Genomic DNA, 16128 nt, shown 5'->3' on the forward strand with positions numbered 1-16128 from the left:
ATATCTTTTATTTCGATCCGGTGCAGGAATGACATGAATTCCTGCACATAATGATTTGTTGATACTGGTAGTCATGGTGATGTGACCTCACCACGCTCTCAGCGTCAGGTACGGCGCACTATTTAAATTTCTAGTCTGCATTGATGTATTAGGCTTGACAAAGGCTCATAGAGCCGAAACACGTGTCGCTGTTACTCAACTCATTTGTTCTCTGCTTTTGATCGTCTAATGCTTGAATAAAGCAGTTTCCTTCAACTATATCCGAGTGCCGGTCTTATTCTGTGATTCAAGTGGGCTGTCTTTCCCTGACTCGAGCACCGGGACCTACAGAAGACGAGGAGTGCCGTCCGTACTTCATTATATTGTAGTTCCAAAAGTTAAAGTTACATGTTCTGTTCCAAAGTTAATAAAAGTATTGCGTTGTGGCCTGGTTTTTTTTTTTTTTTTTTTTTTTGTCTTTTTACCTTCCAGGTGGACCAACCGATCTACTAGCTGCAGCACCGATGTGCATTCTGACAGAAGCATTGCGCTGCTGTCAGATTACACGCAAGTCGGTGTATGCGGCGCTGCAAGACGGGATTTTCTCCTCTGCAGTGACAGATACGTTTGCCAAGGCATACGAGCTGAGGAGGAGGCGGCGTTCCTATGCTTTGGCAAGCACTTTGTATATATATATATATAAAAAAAAATAAAAAATCCCGGCAATGATTTATTCATCCACATCGATTGATGCGAATGGAGAAATCTGGTTTGCCAGGGCATACGAGCTAAGTGGGTATGGATGTAGGGCGGAGCTCCTATGTCCTGGCAGACGCCTTTCCCCTCCATTTTTTTTTTTTTGGCAGCGATTTTTTCATCCACATTGATCCATGCGAATGAAGAAATCTGTGCCGTTCATTTTTTTCTTTCAGCCCAGAGGCTGAACGGAAAAAAAAATCTCATTACCTGTATGCTCAATATAAGGAGAATAGCAGAAACTCCTAATGCTGGCCATACATGTAATGATTGCGGAGACCCTCAAATGCCAGGGCAGTACAAACACCCCACAACTGACCCCATTTTGGAAAGAAGACACCCCAAGGTATTTGCTGAGGGGCATATTGAGTCCATGAAAGATTGAAATTTTTGTCCTAAGTTAGCGGAAAGTGAGACTTTGTGAGAAAAAACAAAAAAAAATCAATTTCCGCTAACTTATGCGAAAAAAAAAAAAATTCTATGAACTTGCCAGGCCCCTCATTGGATACCTTGGGGTGTCTTCTTTCCAAAGTGGGGTCACATGTGGGGTATTTATACTGCCCTGGCTTTTTAGGGGCCCTAAAGCGTGAGAAGAAGTCTGGGATCCAAATGTCTAAAAATGCCCTCCTAAAAGGAATTTGGGCCCCTTTGCGCATCTAGGCTGCAAAACAGTGTGACACATCTGGTATCGCCGTACTCAGGAGAAGTTGGGGAATGTGTTTTGGGGTGTCATTTTACATATACCCATGCTGGGTGAGAAAAATATCTTGGTCAAATGCCAACTTTGTATAAAAAAATGGGAAAAGTTGTCGTTTGCCAAGATATTTCTCTCACCCAGCATGGGTATATGTAAAATGGCACCCCAAAACACATTCCCCAACTTCTCCTGAGTACGGCGATACCAGATGTGTCACACTTTTTTGCTGCCAAGGTGGGCAAAGGGGCACATATTCCAAAGTGCACCTTTCAGATTTTGCAGGCCATTTTTTACACATTTTGATTGCAAAGTACTTCTCACACATATGGGCCCCTAATTTGCCAGGGCAGTATAACTACCCCACAAGTGACCCCATTTTGGAAAGAAGACACCCCAAGGTGTTCTGTGAGGGGCATGGTGAGTTCCTAGAATTTTTTATTTTTTGTCGCAAGTTAGTGGAATATGAGACTTTGTAAGAAAAAAAAAAAAAAAAAAAAAAACATCATCATTTTCCGCTAACTTGTGACAAAAAAAAAAAATTCTAGGAACTCGCAGTGCCCCTCACGGAATACCTTAGGGTGTCTTCTTTCCAAAATGGGGTCACTTGTGGCGTAGTTATACTGCCCTGGCAATTTAGGGGCCCAAATGTGTGAGAAGAACCTTGCAATCAAAATGTGTAAAAAATGCCCTGCAAAATCCGAAAGGTGCACTTTGGAATATGTGCCCCTTTGCCCACCTTGGCAGCAAAAAAGTGTGACACATCTGGTATCGCCGTACTCAGGAGAAGTTGGGGAATTTGGGGTGTCATTTTACATATACCCATGCTGGGTGAGAAAAATATCTTGGTCAAATGCCAACTTTGTATAAAAAAATGGGAAAAGTTGTCGTTTGCCAAGATATTTCTCTCACCCAGCATGGGTATATGTAAAAAGACACCCCAAAACACATTCCCCAACTTCTCCTGAGTACGGCGATACCAGATGTGTCACACTTTTTTGATGCCAAGGTGGGCAAAGGGGCGCATATTCCAAAGTGCACCTTTCGTATTTCACCGGTCATTTTTTACAGATTTTGATTGCAAAGTACTTCTCACACATATGGGCCCCTAAATTGCCAGGGCAGTATAACTACGCCACAAGTGACCCCATTTTGGAAAGAAGACACCCCAAGGTATTCCGTGAGGGGCATGGCGAGTTCCTAGAATTTTTTATTTTTTGTCGCAAGTTAGTGGAATATGAGACTTTGTAAGGAAAAAAGAGAAAAGAAAAAAAAATCATCATTTTCCGCTAACTTGTGACAAAAAATAAAAAATTCTAGGAACTCGCCATGCCCCTCACGGAATACCTTAGGGTGTCTTCTTTCCAAAATGGGGTCACTTGTGGCGTAGTTATACTGCCCTGGCAATTTAGGGGCCCAAATGTGTGAGAAGTACCTTGCAATCAAAATGTGTAAAAAATGCCCTGCAAAATCCGAAAGGTGCACTTTGGAATATGTGCCCCTTTGCCCACCTTGGCAGCAAAAAAGTGTGACACATCTGGTATCGCCGTACTCAGGAGAAATTGGGGAATGTGTTTTGGGGTGTCATTTTACATATACCCATGCTGGGTGAGAAAAATATCTTGGTCAAATGCCAACTTTGTATAAAAAAATGGGAAAAGTTGTCTTTTGCCAAGATATTTCTCTCACCCAGCATGGGTATATGTAAAATGACACCCCAAAACACATTCCCCAACTTCTCCTGAGTACGGCGATACCAGATGTGTCACACTTTTTTGCTGCCAAGGTGGGCAAAGGGGCGCATATTCCAAAGTGCACCTTTCGGATTTCACCGGTCATTTTTTACACATTTTGGTTGCAAGGTACTACTCACACATTTGGGCCCCTAAATTGCCAGGGCAGTATAACTACCCCACAAGTGACCCCATTTTGGAAAGAAGACACCCCAAGGTATTCTGTGAGGGGCATGGTGAGTTCCTAGAATTTTTTATTTTTTGTCGCAAGTTAGTGGAATATGAGACTTTGTAAGAAAAAAATAAAATAAAAAAATCATCATCATTTTCCGCTAACTTGTGACAAAAAATAAAAAGTTCTATGAACTCACTATGCCCATCAGCGAATACCTTAGGGTGTCTACTTTCCGAAATGGGGTCATTTGTGGGGTAGTTATACTGTTTGGGCATTGTAGAACCTCAGGAAACATGACAGGTGCTCAGAAAGTCAGAGCTGTTTCAAAAAGCGGAAATTCACATTTTTGTACCATAGTTTGTAAATGCTATAACTTTTACCCAAACCATTTTTTTTTTTGCCCAAACATTTTTTTTTTATCAAAGACATGTAGAACTATAAATTTAGCGAAAAATTTATATATGGATGTCGTTTTTTTTGCAAAATTTCACAGCTGAAAGTGAAAAATGTCATTTTTTTGCAAAAAAATCGTTATATTTTGATTAATAACAAAAAAAGTAAAAATGTCAGCAGCAATGAAATACCACCAAATGAAAGCTCCATTAGTGAGAAGAAAAGGAGGTAAAATTCATTTGGGTGGTAAGTTGCATGACCGAGCAATAAACGGTGAAAGGAGTGTAGTGCCAAAGTGTAAAAAGTGGCCTGGTCATGAAGGGGGTTTCACCTAGCGGGGCTGAAGTGGTTAAAATACCTAATGTAAGGGGATGTACTGTATGGTGAGCAATGTAACTGTGGGTGACTTTATAAAAGCTTCTAGCAGCTCTCACACCCCTCATATACTCCACTACAAACTACATAGAAATACAGCCCCCAGACCCCTCACCAGAAATCACTGACCACAGCATGCTGTAAGGGCCTGCACTCTCCCTGCTCTGGACGCTGCTCTGCTTCTCCTTACAGCCCTTTTCCTGCATCTGGCTCAGTCTGTAAGGGGCGGGAGGAAGCGGTCACATGATCTTATGACATCATTCCCTCTAAGAAGCCAATACATTCTAGACCTCTCCTGAACCTATGAGACAGAATGGAAATGCCTGCTTTCCTCCTTTAGAAAATGCCTGCTGCTGGGCGCCCCCTGCAATTTGGCGCCCTGGGCAACGGCCCCCCCCACGCTACGCCCCTGACCCCTCGTTAGTATAACTGCAAGGGAACCTTTGTTAGGGTCACTAGTTGTTGCTGCTTATCATATGTGCATTTACATGACCATATTTTGGTCTGCATCCGATCCATATTTTTTGAGGACCCATTCATTTCAATGGGGGCAAAAAAGGTGTGGACAACACCATGTGCTGCCTGCATCTGAATGTCTGTTCTGTGGACCCCCAAAAAATATAGAACCTGTCCTATTCTTGTATGTTTTGCAGGGGGAATTCTCCATTGGCAATACAGGGTGGTCAATAGCACGCAATATGAGAAGGGAGGTCGAAAGAGGATTATATACTGGCACTAGGGCTGCAGTAAACGAATATTTTAGTAATCGAGTATTCTATCGAGTAATCTAATAAGAAAAGCCTTCTTAAAATAACGTACGTAATGATGTTTTTGTTTATAAAAACAATATTTTTATTTCTTACAGTGGTGGTATGGTATAGCAAATAATTGCACACACATGACATAAGGTTTCTTTCACAGCTGCAGCCTGCAATATACATTCTGGTTCTGTCAGAAGAACAGCCAGGCCAGCCAGAATGTACCATATCGGGTATAACTGGATACTGCCGGCTGCTGCAGCATTTGACTGTAATGTGTAAATGGTCTTGCCTTGTTACAGCATTCAAGCTAAGTTTGGACGATATCCAGCAGGAATGCCAGCACATGGCCAGATGGCCTTAGATATGGAACACATACACATTATAGTCAATAAGATTATGAGAGCACTGCAGAGCATATAGCTGGTTGTATCCGGCTATACCCATTACGGTATACTCCAGCAGGCTTGGGTTATGTTGTGATTTGTGAACTCTGTGTCTCCGTCAGTCTATTCCGGTGGAGGATCGGACTGCTGGAGTACACCCGGCTCCATCTGTCAAGCTAGATAGATGCCCTGGGCATCATGCCCATTGACTGTAATGGGGATCAGGACAAAAAATGCTGCACAGAGTGTGTAGTGAAGTGAGTCAGAGTCACATAGCATTTTTTTGCCAGACTCCAGCCAGTCGCCAGCTGATCAGAGTTGACTGACTCCCAGTGTTGACACTGCAATGCAATGTGAAGTTAACTTGGCCTAAGCTAAGCTGTCAATAAGATTATCAAAATACTTTAACTTGTAAAAGCAGATTTCAAATAAAAATGCTAAATTACTAAAAAAAAGTAATCAAGTAAATTCACAAAAACACTACACCTTTCTATATAAAACATCTACAATTATTTAAAAGAGGAAAAACTACAGACTCATCTGTAGCCGAAGTATATAGGTCCAGCCCCAAACCAAAGTTACCAAACCCTCCTATAGAGCAACATATAAGAGAATAAATTTAAACCAGGGTTCTGGATTACTCACGTTTCTGTAGATATCAGAATAGCTCATCATTACGTTTTACGTAGATGTGATACAGTCAAGTCAATCCTTGTAGGTTCCTTCCAAGACCAGCATATTCACAGACAATCCCCGGTGTTGGAACCTACAAGGATTGAGTGTATATCACATCTACCTCTATGCAATGGTGAGAAATTCTGTATTGATATTATCTACAGAAATGTGAGTAAGAAGTGAACCCTGGTTTATGTATCCTCTTTATTATATGTTGCTCTCTCGGAGGTTTTGGGCCTATATATACGTTGGGCTACACATCATGAAGTTTTTTGTCTTTTCAATAATTGTATATATATATATATATATATATATATATATTTATATATATATATATATATATATATAATTATATAGAAAGGTGTTAGTAGTGTTTTTGTGAATTTACTTTCACCACTGCAACAGCGGAATAGTGTTTAGTAGTAGTAAGTAAGACAAACATTGCCTTACCCTTTGTTGTTCAACTTCAACTCTGAACATATTTTCTTCAAAGGCTTTCTGGCATTTTTAGAAGGCAAAAAGAAGAACTGGTGGGTGAGAATAGATTTATCAAAAGTGGTGTAAAGGAAAACTGGCTTAGTTTACCAATAGCAACCAATCATCCGATTCCACCTCATTTTCCAAAGGAGCTCTGAATAATGAAAGGTGTAATGATCTGATGGTTGCTAAACCAGTTGACCTTTACACCAGTTTGGATAAAGGCTATCTCCTCCTGAGGTACATATCAATATCATATGGTAAAGTGCATGTAGCTTGCCCTGGCTTACACTAAAGCGGTGATCAGCAACTTCCGGCACTCCAGCTGTCTGGGAACTACAACTCCCAGAATGCTTCCTTCAATCACTTCTATAGGCGTTAGAACTAGAAGAACAGCATGTTTGTTGCATACAGGGAGTAGTAGTTTCACAGCAGGTAGAGTGCCGAAGGTTGCTGATTCGTGGCCTAAAGGATCATTTGGCGGTTACTATGGAGAAAAGTGAGCATATCCACATGCTCAGAACTGAGGCTGGCCCTCCGCTTTGATGCTATGTTTCCTGCTGCAGAAAACAGTCGTTCTGATGGCGTGGATGTTGCTGGAATACACAGAAAGGACTTTGCTAGCTTTGCTAGTACTGGATAGCGTGCTTCATTTGTTTTCCACCATGACAACGGATTCTCTTTCTTGGATACGGGATGTTCTCCAAAGTACATCAAGACCTCCATCTGCACAGATTGGCTTAACTGCTGCTCTCTATCCTCTTCATCACTGGAGCTGGACTCTGATGATCCCAGTATGTTCTGAAGGAAAGATACCGCCGAATGATCCTTTGGCTTTGCTGCAGCAGGGTTATCTTCTTGTCCTCTTCTAGAAGAAGCTTCTGCTTCACCATGTTCACTGGACCGTGTCATTTCGTTTTTGGCAACAATTGCCATGGTCTGTACTGTGCTTTGGATCTTGAATGACTCATCTGCAGACAAGAATTTCAGTTTCTTAAATCTGGGATCCAGAGCAGCAGCAATTAGGGCAGTGTTTGAGGACGAGTCAGGTTGAAACGTAGACAGTTCTTGCCATCTTGTTGTGATCTGTTGTACTGCATGAGCCTGGTATGACATTAATGGTGCAGTCTCAAAAGCTAAAGTCTGTATGGACTTCTTTAAGTTCTGCACTAGCTGTGGAAGTGCAGAGAGGGTAACATAGTTCTGCCCACTCAGAAATACCGTAGCTCCTTCAAATGGCTCAAGTGCCTGGCTAAGCTCCTCAATCAGGCTCCACTGTTCAGGCTTCAGATCAAGGTATTGGTGTTTTCCTCTTGGAGTCACTTCTGGGTCTGAGAGAGCAGCAGTCACCGGCCATCTTTGTTCCAGCAATCTTGCTATCATGTGATAAGTGCTATTCCAGCGTGTACTTACATCATGCACCAGCATATGTTGTGGCGTGCCCATCTGCTGTTGCTTCTCCTTTAGTTTTGTACATGCCAACTCACTCTTCTTAAAGTGCTCAACAAGGCATCTTACACAAGCCACACACTTAGAAATGGCTTGGTGGTTCTTCAGAGCTCTTTGCACAACTAAGTTCAGGGTGTGACCTGCACATCGCACCGATGCCCATCCATGTTTTTCTTGTAAAATCTTCATTGCTGCTACAACATTAGCACCATTGTCATGGACAACAGCTTTGACTTTCTTTGCTGGAATGCCAAATATGACAATAACATCCTCAAGCCACTCTGTAATATTTGCCGCTGTGTGCCTTTCTTCAAGTGGCATCGTAGTTAGGCTGTAGGACTCCATTTCCCAATCCTTCCCAAGAAAATGACACGTCACCCCCAGATAAGCTTCTGTAGCGACGCTCGTCCAAATGTCAGCTGTAAGTGCAATGCTGTCAGTCTCCTTAAGAGTGTTTGTCATCTTGCCTTTGATGTCTTCATACATTTTCTCCATAATTTTCTGGAAGGAAGAGTGTATCTTGGATTGAAAGTGGAAATCATCCTCTGAAAACCTTCATCCTCCACCATAGATAGCGGGCGCATGTCTGTGACAATCATGTTCAGGATGCTGTCTGTAAGCTCAGCTGCCTCAGTTGAACGTGATGCAGCTGTCCACACATAGCTGTCCATACGTCGCTGTGATTGTGATGTACTGAAAAAGATGTTAAATAAACTATTATTATTACAATATGAAGCATGTGTGGTGTGTGATTATGTAAAATGTTTGATTTACTTACCTTGGGTCCGGTCCGCTTGGTGAACTACTAGTACATGCGTAAACTGGATGTTTTCTGGTCAAATGTTGAAGCATTGCTGTCGTGCTATTATGGTAGGCTAGTTCGCTTTTACAATAGACACACTGTACGGATTTTTCTTTCTTTCTCAGCTTGAAATGATCCCAAACTTTGGACACTCTGTGCCGTTTTCTCTGTCCTGTCTCTTCTGATCGCCCCTCGGCGGCCTCACTTATATTTTCTCTCTCTTTCTCCATTTCGCAGTTGAAAGTAAATTAATACTTCTTTAGGCCTTGCCTCTTGCTTTGTGCAACAATTAGTAAAACTTAAGTGACACAGTCACACCTTACGGGGGTAAAAGAAGAATTTCAGATTTCAGAAACATCATCGGATCAAACTACCCCCCTTCCCCAATCAGAATATCACCTTTCAACTTCACACAGATCTCTCCATCCAAACCAATAACGTTACAAGGTGCCATTGCAATTTGCCAGCGCCAATGTGCCTCCATTAAACCCTCTCCAGAGTCTAATAAACCAATAACTTTATATATGCCACGAAGATGGCTTGGCTGTATAAAGTTATTGGTTTACTTTGGAGGGGTTAATGGAAGCACCTTGGCAATGGGCATGTATAAAGTTATTGATTTGGAGGGGTTAATGGAAACACCTTGGCATTAGGCATGTATAAAGTTATTGGTTTGGAGGGGTTAATGGAAGCACCTTGGCAATGGGCAATTGGGCATGTATACAGTAATTGGTTTGGAGGGGTTAATGGAAGCACCTTGGCAATGGGCAATTGGGCATGTATACAGTAATTGGTTTGGAGGGGTTAATGAAAGCACCTTGGAGGTGCCTTCATTAACCCCTCTCTAAGGCTACTTTCACACTAGCGTTCGATCGGATCCGTTCTGAACGGATCCGATCATATTAATGCAGACGGAGGCTCCGTTCAGAACGGATCCGTCTGCATTAAAATGGCAAAAAAAAAGCTAAGTGTGAAAATAGCCTCGGACGGATCCGTCCAGACTTTCAATGTAAAGTCAATGGGGGATGGATCCGCTTGAAGATTGAGCCATATTGTGGCATCTTCAACCGGATCCGTCCCCATTGACTTACATTGTAAGTCTGGACGGATCCGCGCGCCTCCGCACGGCCAGGCGGACACCCGAACGCTGCAAGCAGCGTTCAGCTGTCCGCCTGTCCGTGCGGAGGCGAGCGGAGCGGAGGCTGAACGCCGCCAGACTGATGCAGTCTGAGCGGATCCGCTCCATTCAGACTGCATCAGGGCTGGACGGCTGCGTTCGGGTCCGCTCGTGAGCCCCTTCAAACGGAGCTCACGAGCGGACACCCGAACGCTAGTGTGAAAGCAGCCTAAACCAAAAACTTTATACATGTGACATGTATAAAGTTTTTGGTTTAGAGAGGGGTTAATGAAAGCACATGTAACATGTCTAATGCCAAGGTGCTTCCATTAACCCCTCCAAACCAGTAACTTTATGCATGCCCATTGCCAAGGTGTTTCCATTAACCCCTCCAAACCAATAACTTTATACATGCCCTGATGCCCATTGGTTTGGAGGAGTTAATTGAAGCACCTTTATACATGCCAAGGTGGTGCCACCATTAACCACTCTCCACTCTTTTCAATAAATCTATTTACAGTGAGTGCCCCCCGATTCCCCCCTCCCCTGGAGTGCCTCTGGTGCTGTTAACTTAAATCACGGTACCTAATGGCACTGGCACTAGTGAGAATGGCGCAGCCGCAGGTACATGGAGTCACATGGAGTCCGACTCTGGACTGAGGCAGTCTTCATCCCAGCATGCACTGGGACCTTAGGTGACGTAACAAACATGCAGCATACGGGTAGGCTACCCGACACTGCTAGATTTGAGTGTGTAGTTCCCTTTAAGCCAGTCAGGCCGGTTACCGGCAATCCTTATCACAGCCAGCAGAGGGAGCCCCCAGTTCAGTATAAATAGGCTAGGGCCTAGCTCAGGAAGGTTAGAAGTTTCCAGACTCAGTGCAGAGAGGATTCCCTCCTGAGTCCATGCATAGAAGTCAGAAGGGCATAGCTAATCAGCCTGAAGACACAGAATACCACAGAGGCCGATCAGATAAAGCAAGAGGTACTCAAGATAACAGAGGAGGTACTAGATAAGGACAGCTTCAAGGGTACGCCAGATAAAGGGCATTAGACCTTGGAGGGAAAGTCACGTGTAGCGGGACCAGTCAGGAATAGTGTGCAAGCCGCCTGTACTGCATCTCCTGCAATCAACACTCTGTATTATACATTGCTAAGACCGGCCATTCTGTAATTCCCAAGAACCACCTGTATCTGTATGGAAAACCAACCGTCTTTCATGGAACTGTGCTCTACCTGTGTCCATGTATTATCCTGACTGATATTCAGTAAAAGTTCCAGTTTTTGTTGGCTATCCTGTGCTTGCTTCATTCTTCCACCATACTTTACACGGCGTGTCACCGTTTAATTGACACTGGCGTCACGAACTGTTAAATACCTGCCTGTTCCAGTTTCTGACCAAAATTGAAGACGACCGTGGATCCCAGGTTAGTGAGTCAATCTGCACTACAAAGCCCAGCATTCACTACTGACCCCCTGGGACACTGCATCGCTCTTTTTGGCGTCACGAACAGGATCCGCATACTTCTGAAGTGCAGAGAAGTGTGAACTGTGTGCTTTAACTATTCCACCACCGTATTGCAAAGACTGTAACCTTTATTCCTAATTTGTGGATTACAATTGTGCCTGGGAGGAATCAGAGGCGCTGTACTGTGTTGCGCTACCCCCAGAGAGAAAATCGTATTTGTGGACTGTGATTTATTGGACTTTGCAACACCCTGCTTGCTGTCAGGGAATCGTGATCAAGATGGCCACCGGCCGCCTGGAGTAAAGTTTCCCGCACTGCTGAGGACCTCCGTGGGCGGATCCCTTCAAAGACACAGAGAAATCCGCCCCTCTTCATCATCGCACCGCCGCGGCCCCGCTTTTCCTGCGTCAGCAACGTCACCGCGTACACAGGACGTCCGGAGTCTTACGAGATTTGGCCTGCGCGAACCCGGCGATACCGGTAAGAACTTGTATCCGGAGGGAAGGGGATTGTTCCGACCCTTTAGTCACCAGCGGCCACCTCGTAATAAGTTAACATGTCAGATCCGGGAGTTGCCGAGCGGCCGGACCCGGGAGAGCTTGCGGCTCCTAATCATCCTATAGCCCCCAGCATGATGCCCTTTACCATGCCTTACTATTTTGGGGCCCCATGGTTTCCCCGCTATAACGGAGAGGTCCATACCCTAAGAGACTTTAAAGAAAAGTTGCTGGCCTTATTCAAACTGTACCCCATAAATGCCGATCAGCAAATGGAAATCTTGCTAGCGCAACTGGAGGGGGCTGCCCGCAGAGAGATATTATCCTGGCCTGCTGCTGAAAGGAGTACTCTAGAGCAGATATTCACCCGCCTCAGGGCCACTTTTGAAACGAGGACTGCCTCAGAGATAAAGATGCACTTCTTTGGCAAGAAACAGAAGTCCGGTGAGTCCCTCCGTGACTATGCCCTATCACTTCAGGAGGCTTTGGGGGCTGTAATCCAGATAGATCCCAAGGAAGCTGATAACCAGGATCAGACCCTGAGGGAACAATTTATTACCGGAGTGTCTAGTGAGCAAATAAGGACCCAATTAAAGATGCTGTCCGCCCAACACCCTAACAGTACCTTTCTGGACTTTAAAGAACTGGCTATAAAAATTCTGGGGTCAGCAGTATCTACAGAGTTGAGCACCCCAACTGAGTTACCAGCCTGCAGGTCAAAACCGCTTATCATTAACCGAGCTGAGGCCGGTCAAGCTGCTCAAGCTACAGCTACAGATACTATCGCCATGCTGACAGAGCAAGTAAATCACCTCACTAAAAGCCTAGAGAGAGTGTGCAGAAAAATGGAGGAATGGGAAAAACCTATGATGTCAGAAGAGGAGTTCCTGTCTGCCTCTAAGCCGTTCCCACCTCCATACCAAGAGACTCACCCCAGGGATCCTGGGAGGCGCAATAGGGGTCGCCAGCGGCCCGTGTGTACATACTGCAAAAAGATGGGACACACAGAATCCACTTGCTGGCAGTTAAACGGGCAACCCCTGAGGCTGAGGACCACCCCTCGGGAGGTAGAACACTAGGTCCAAAAGATCCAAATTGGATGCCACGGTATGTAGGATCCCATCCTAAAATCAATGTGGAGATTAACGGGGTCCCCTTTGAAGCCCTATTAGATACTGGGTCTCAGGTCACTACTATTCAGCTGCCCGCCTTTGAAAGATTCTGGGACACCAATCAATTGACCCAGCCGCCTGAATCCTGGGTAGAGATTATCGCCAGCAATGGCAAACCGGTAAAGATCCATGGATACTGGGAACCCACCCTGCAGGTGGGAGAAGTAACCTTGCCTCAACAGGGGGTGATAGTAGTACAGGCCGGCGACAGAGGAGGACATCCTGTCATTCTAGGCACCAATGTCTTCAAAAACTGTTATGCAGAAATCCTTGCCGTATTACACCAGACTCTGCCCACCGCTTCCTCTGCATCCAAGAGGGTGATTCAAAAGACTATCACTGTGTTAAGTGCCCAGCAGAGGTTTGCTAACGGGAAAGGAGAAATTTGTACTGCCAAGATTCGTGATAATAAGCCTGTGACTTTGCCTCCTAATTCCCAAACTCTCTTATGGTGTCGTGCTGTCCTGGGAGTCCAAGGCCAAGATTATCCAGCCCTGGTGGAACCTATCCAGATGGAGAACTACCCTTATGTGAGAGCTGCCAAGTGCCTGGTGAATGTCTCCCAAGGTAAAGTACCTGTCCGTCTGATTAACCTGAGTGACCATCCTGTTGCGCTTACTAAGCATTACCCTGTTGCCCAGCTTTCTCAGGTGTTCTTCCAAGACATCATCCGTCTTCCAGTGACAGAAAAGCCGCCAGCTGCAGTCAGCGGATGTCCGCCGGTGCCTCAGTCACAAGTACCCTGGTGGGAAGAGCTACATGTCGGGGACGAGACTACCCCCCAACATCAACAAGAAGGGATACTACGGCTTGTCAAAGAGCACCACCAGGCCTTCAGTAAACATGCTGCTGATTATGGAGAGGTTAGTGCCATACAACACACCATACCTACTGGCTCTCATCCTCCTATCAAGGAGAGATACCGACCCTTACCGCCTACTTCATATCAGACTGTAAAAGAAATGATCCAAGAGATGAAAGACTCTAATGTAATCCGGGACAGTCGTAGCCCGTGGGCGGCACCCCTGGTCCTTGTAAAGAAGAAGGATGGTGGTATCCGTTTCTGCGTGGACTATAGGAAGATTAACCAAATAACCCACAAAGACGCGTACCCACTGCCCCGCATTGAAGAGTCACTAACTGCTCTGGGCTCCGCTGCCTATTTCTCCACATTGGACTTGACCAGTGGCTACTGGCAAGTACCCATGGCCCCGGCAGATAGGGAAAAGACTGCTTTCACCACTCCCATGGGCCTGTTTGAATTTAATTGTATGCCGTTCGGGTTATGTAATGCCCCAGGAACTTTCCAGAGACTAATGGAGCGGTGTTTGGGTCACAAAAACTTCGAAACAGTGCTGCTGTATCTAGATGACGTCATTGTGTACTCAAAAACATATGAAGACCACCTGAAACACCTAGCAGAGGTCTTTGAAATCCTTGTCAAATATGGCCTGAAGGTAAAGCCATCTAAATGCCACTTGCTCAAACCTGCGGTAAAATACCTGGGGCATGTGGTAAGCGGAGAGGGCGTACAACCTGACCCTGATAAGTTAGCGGCTGTCCGTAACTGGCCGGTACCCACTACCGTCAAAGAGGTGAGGGGTTTCCTTGGTTTTGCTGGCTACTATAGACGTTTCATCCCCCATTTTGCTCAAATAGCCGATCCTATCCAGGAACTCTTGAGGGGGCAGCCCAAGAAAAGTCCTAGAACTCCAGTGCTCATTGAGTGGAATGAAGAAAGAGAGATAGCGTTCCAGTTGTTAAAAAAAAAACTGACCGAGCCTCCCGTGTTAGGTTATCCAGATTACAGCAAGCCCTTCCATCTGTATACTGATGCTAGCAAACGAGGCCTGGGGGCTGTGTTAGCCCAGATTCAAGAGGGAAAAGAAAGAGTGATAGCTTATGCAAGCCGCTCCCTGAAAGGAGCTGAGAAAAATGACCAGAATTATAGTTCCTTCAAACTAGAGTTCCTGGCATTAGTGTGGGCAGTGACAGAAAAATTCAAAGATTATCTAGCCGCTACCCCATTCATTGCATTCACTGATAATAACCCTCTGGCACATCTAAATACAGCTAAATTGGGGGCTTTGGAGCAAAGATGGGCCTCTCGCCTCGCCAACTATGATTTCTCTGTAAAATATCGTGCTGGACGTACTAATGACAATGCTGATGCTTTATCCAGACTTCCCACAGAGACAGCTCCTGATGATGTGCGAGATGCCTGGGAAGATGTAGAAATGCCGGCCTTCTACCATAAATTTGCTCAACAGGATCAGGCTCGGGCTACCAGTAACAGCGCTGCAGTTCCTTCATCCTCCAGTAGGCCGGAACTCAAAGAAGAAAGGTGGGTGAAACTACAGTCTGAAAGTAGAGTGCTGGGTGAATTGCTGGACTTCATTACCAGTGGCAGAACCCCTGAGAGGATTCGGCGTAAGAGTACAGATCCTGAGCTCATCAAACTGTGGAGACAGCGCCATCAACTCTTCATACAAAAGGGCCTGCTGCTACGGAGAAGCCTAGACCCAGTGTCCAACGAAAGAGTGCATCAAATTCTCATACCCCGACGAGATGCAGGTATGGTGTTGGAGATGTACCACAATCAATCCGGTCACTTTGGGGTCCAAAAGACTGAGGCAAATATCCGCCAGCGGTTTTACTGGGTGGGCATGAGAGAAGACATGGAGAAGTGGTGTCGGGAGTGTGTAGCCTGTGCCTTGAAACGAGGTGAACACCATGATCAGAGGGCACCACTGAGACCCATTGTAAGTACTCGTCCTCTTGAACTTGTCGCCATCGACCATGTGAAACTGGAGCCTAGTCGCTCAGGGTATGTGTACGCTATGACTATTATTGACCATTTCACTAAGTATGTTGTAGCGGTGCCTGTGAGAGACCAGACGGCCAAGACTACAGCCGAACTGTTCTGGAAACACTTCCTCCTGCCCTACGGTTGTCCAGAGAAGATCCTCACCGATCAAGGTCCTGCTTTTGAGTCCCATCTGTTCCATGAACTGTGCCGCCTGCACAACTGTAAGAAGATCCGGACGACAGCCTACCATCCGCAAGGTAATGGATTATGTGAAAAAATGAATCAGACCTTGATAGAGATGCTGAGGACCGTGCCTCCTGAAACCAGGGGAGATTGGCCTAATCTGTTGCCACAGCTCATGTTCACATACAATCATACCATACACTGTTCCACCGGGTATACCCCCTTTTATT

At 45.2% G+C, this 16128-nt stretch overlaps 1 protein-coding gene across 1 annotated transcript; it reads right to left on the reverse strand.

The window, feature by feature from the left end:
• Nucleotides 1-6866: 6866 nt before the first annotated feature.
• LOC122926091 (E3 SUMO-protein ligase ZBED1-like) lies at nt 6867-8336 on the reverse strand. The gene has a single exon (XM_044277477.1). It carries the CDS (start codon nt 8334-8336, stop codon nt 6867-6869), a length of 1470 nt encoding a protein of 489 aa, XP_044133412.1.
• Between the last annotated feature and the right edge of the window lie 7792 nt (nt 8337-16128).

This window comes from Bufo gargarizans, chromosome 2 (genome assembly GCF_014858855.1).
Source record: "Bufo gargarizans isolate SCDJY-AF-19 chromosome 2, ASM1485885v1, whole genome shotgun sequence".
In the NCBI taxonomy this organism is placed as follows: Eukaryota; Metazoa; Chordata; class Amphibia; order Anura; family Bufonidae; genus Bufo; species Bufo gargarizans.

Excerpts from the sequence above, each read along its gene's own strand:
- LOC122926091 (XM_044277477.1), bottom strand. The coding sequence starts at position 8,336 with ATGTATGAAGACATCAAAGGCAAGATGACAAACACTCTTAAGGAGACT.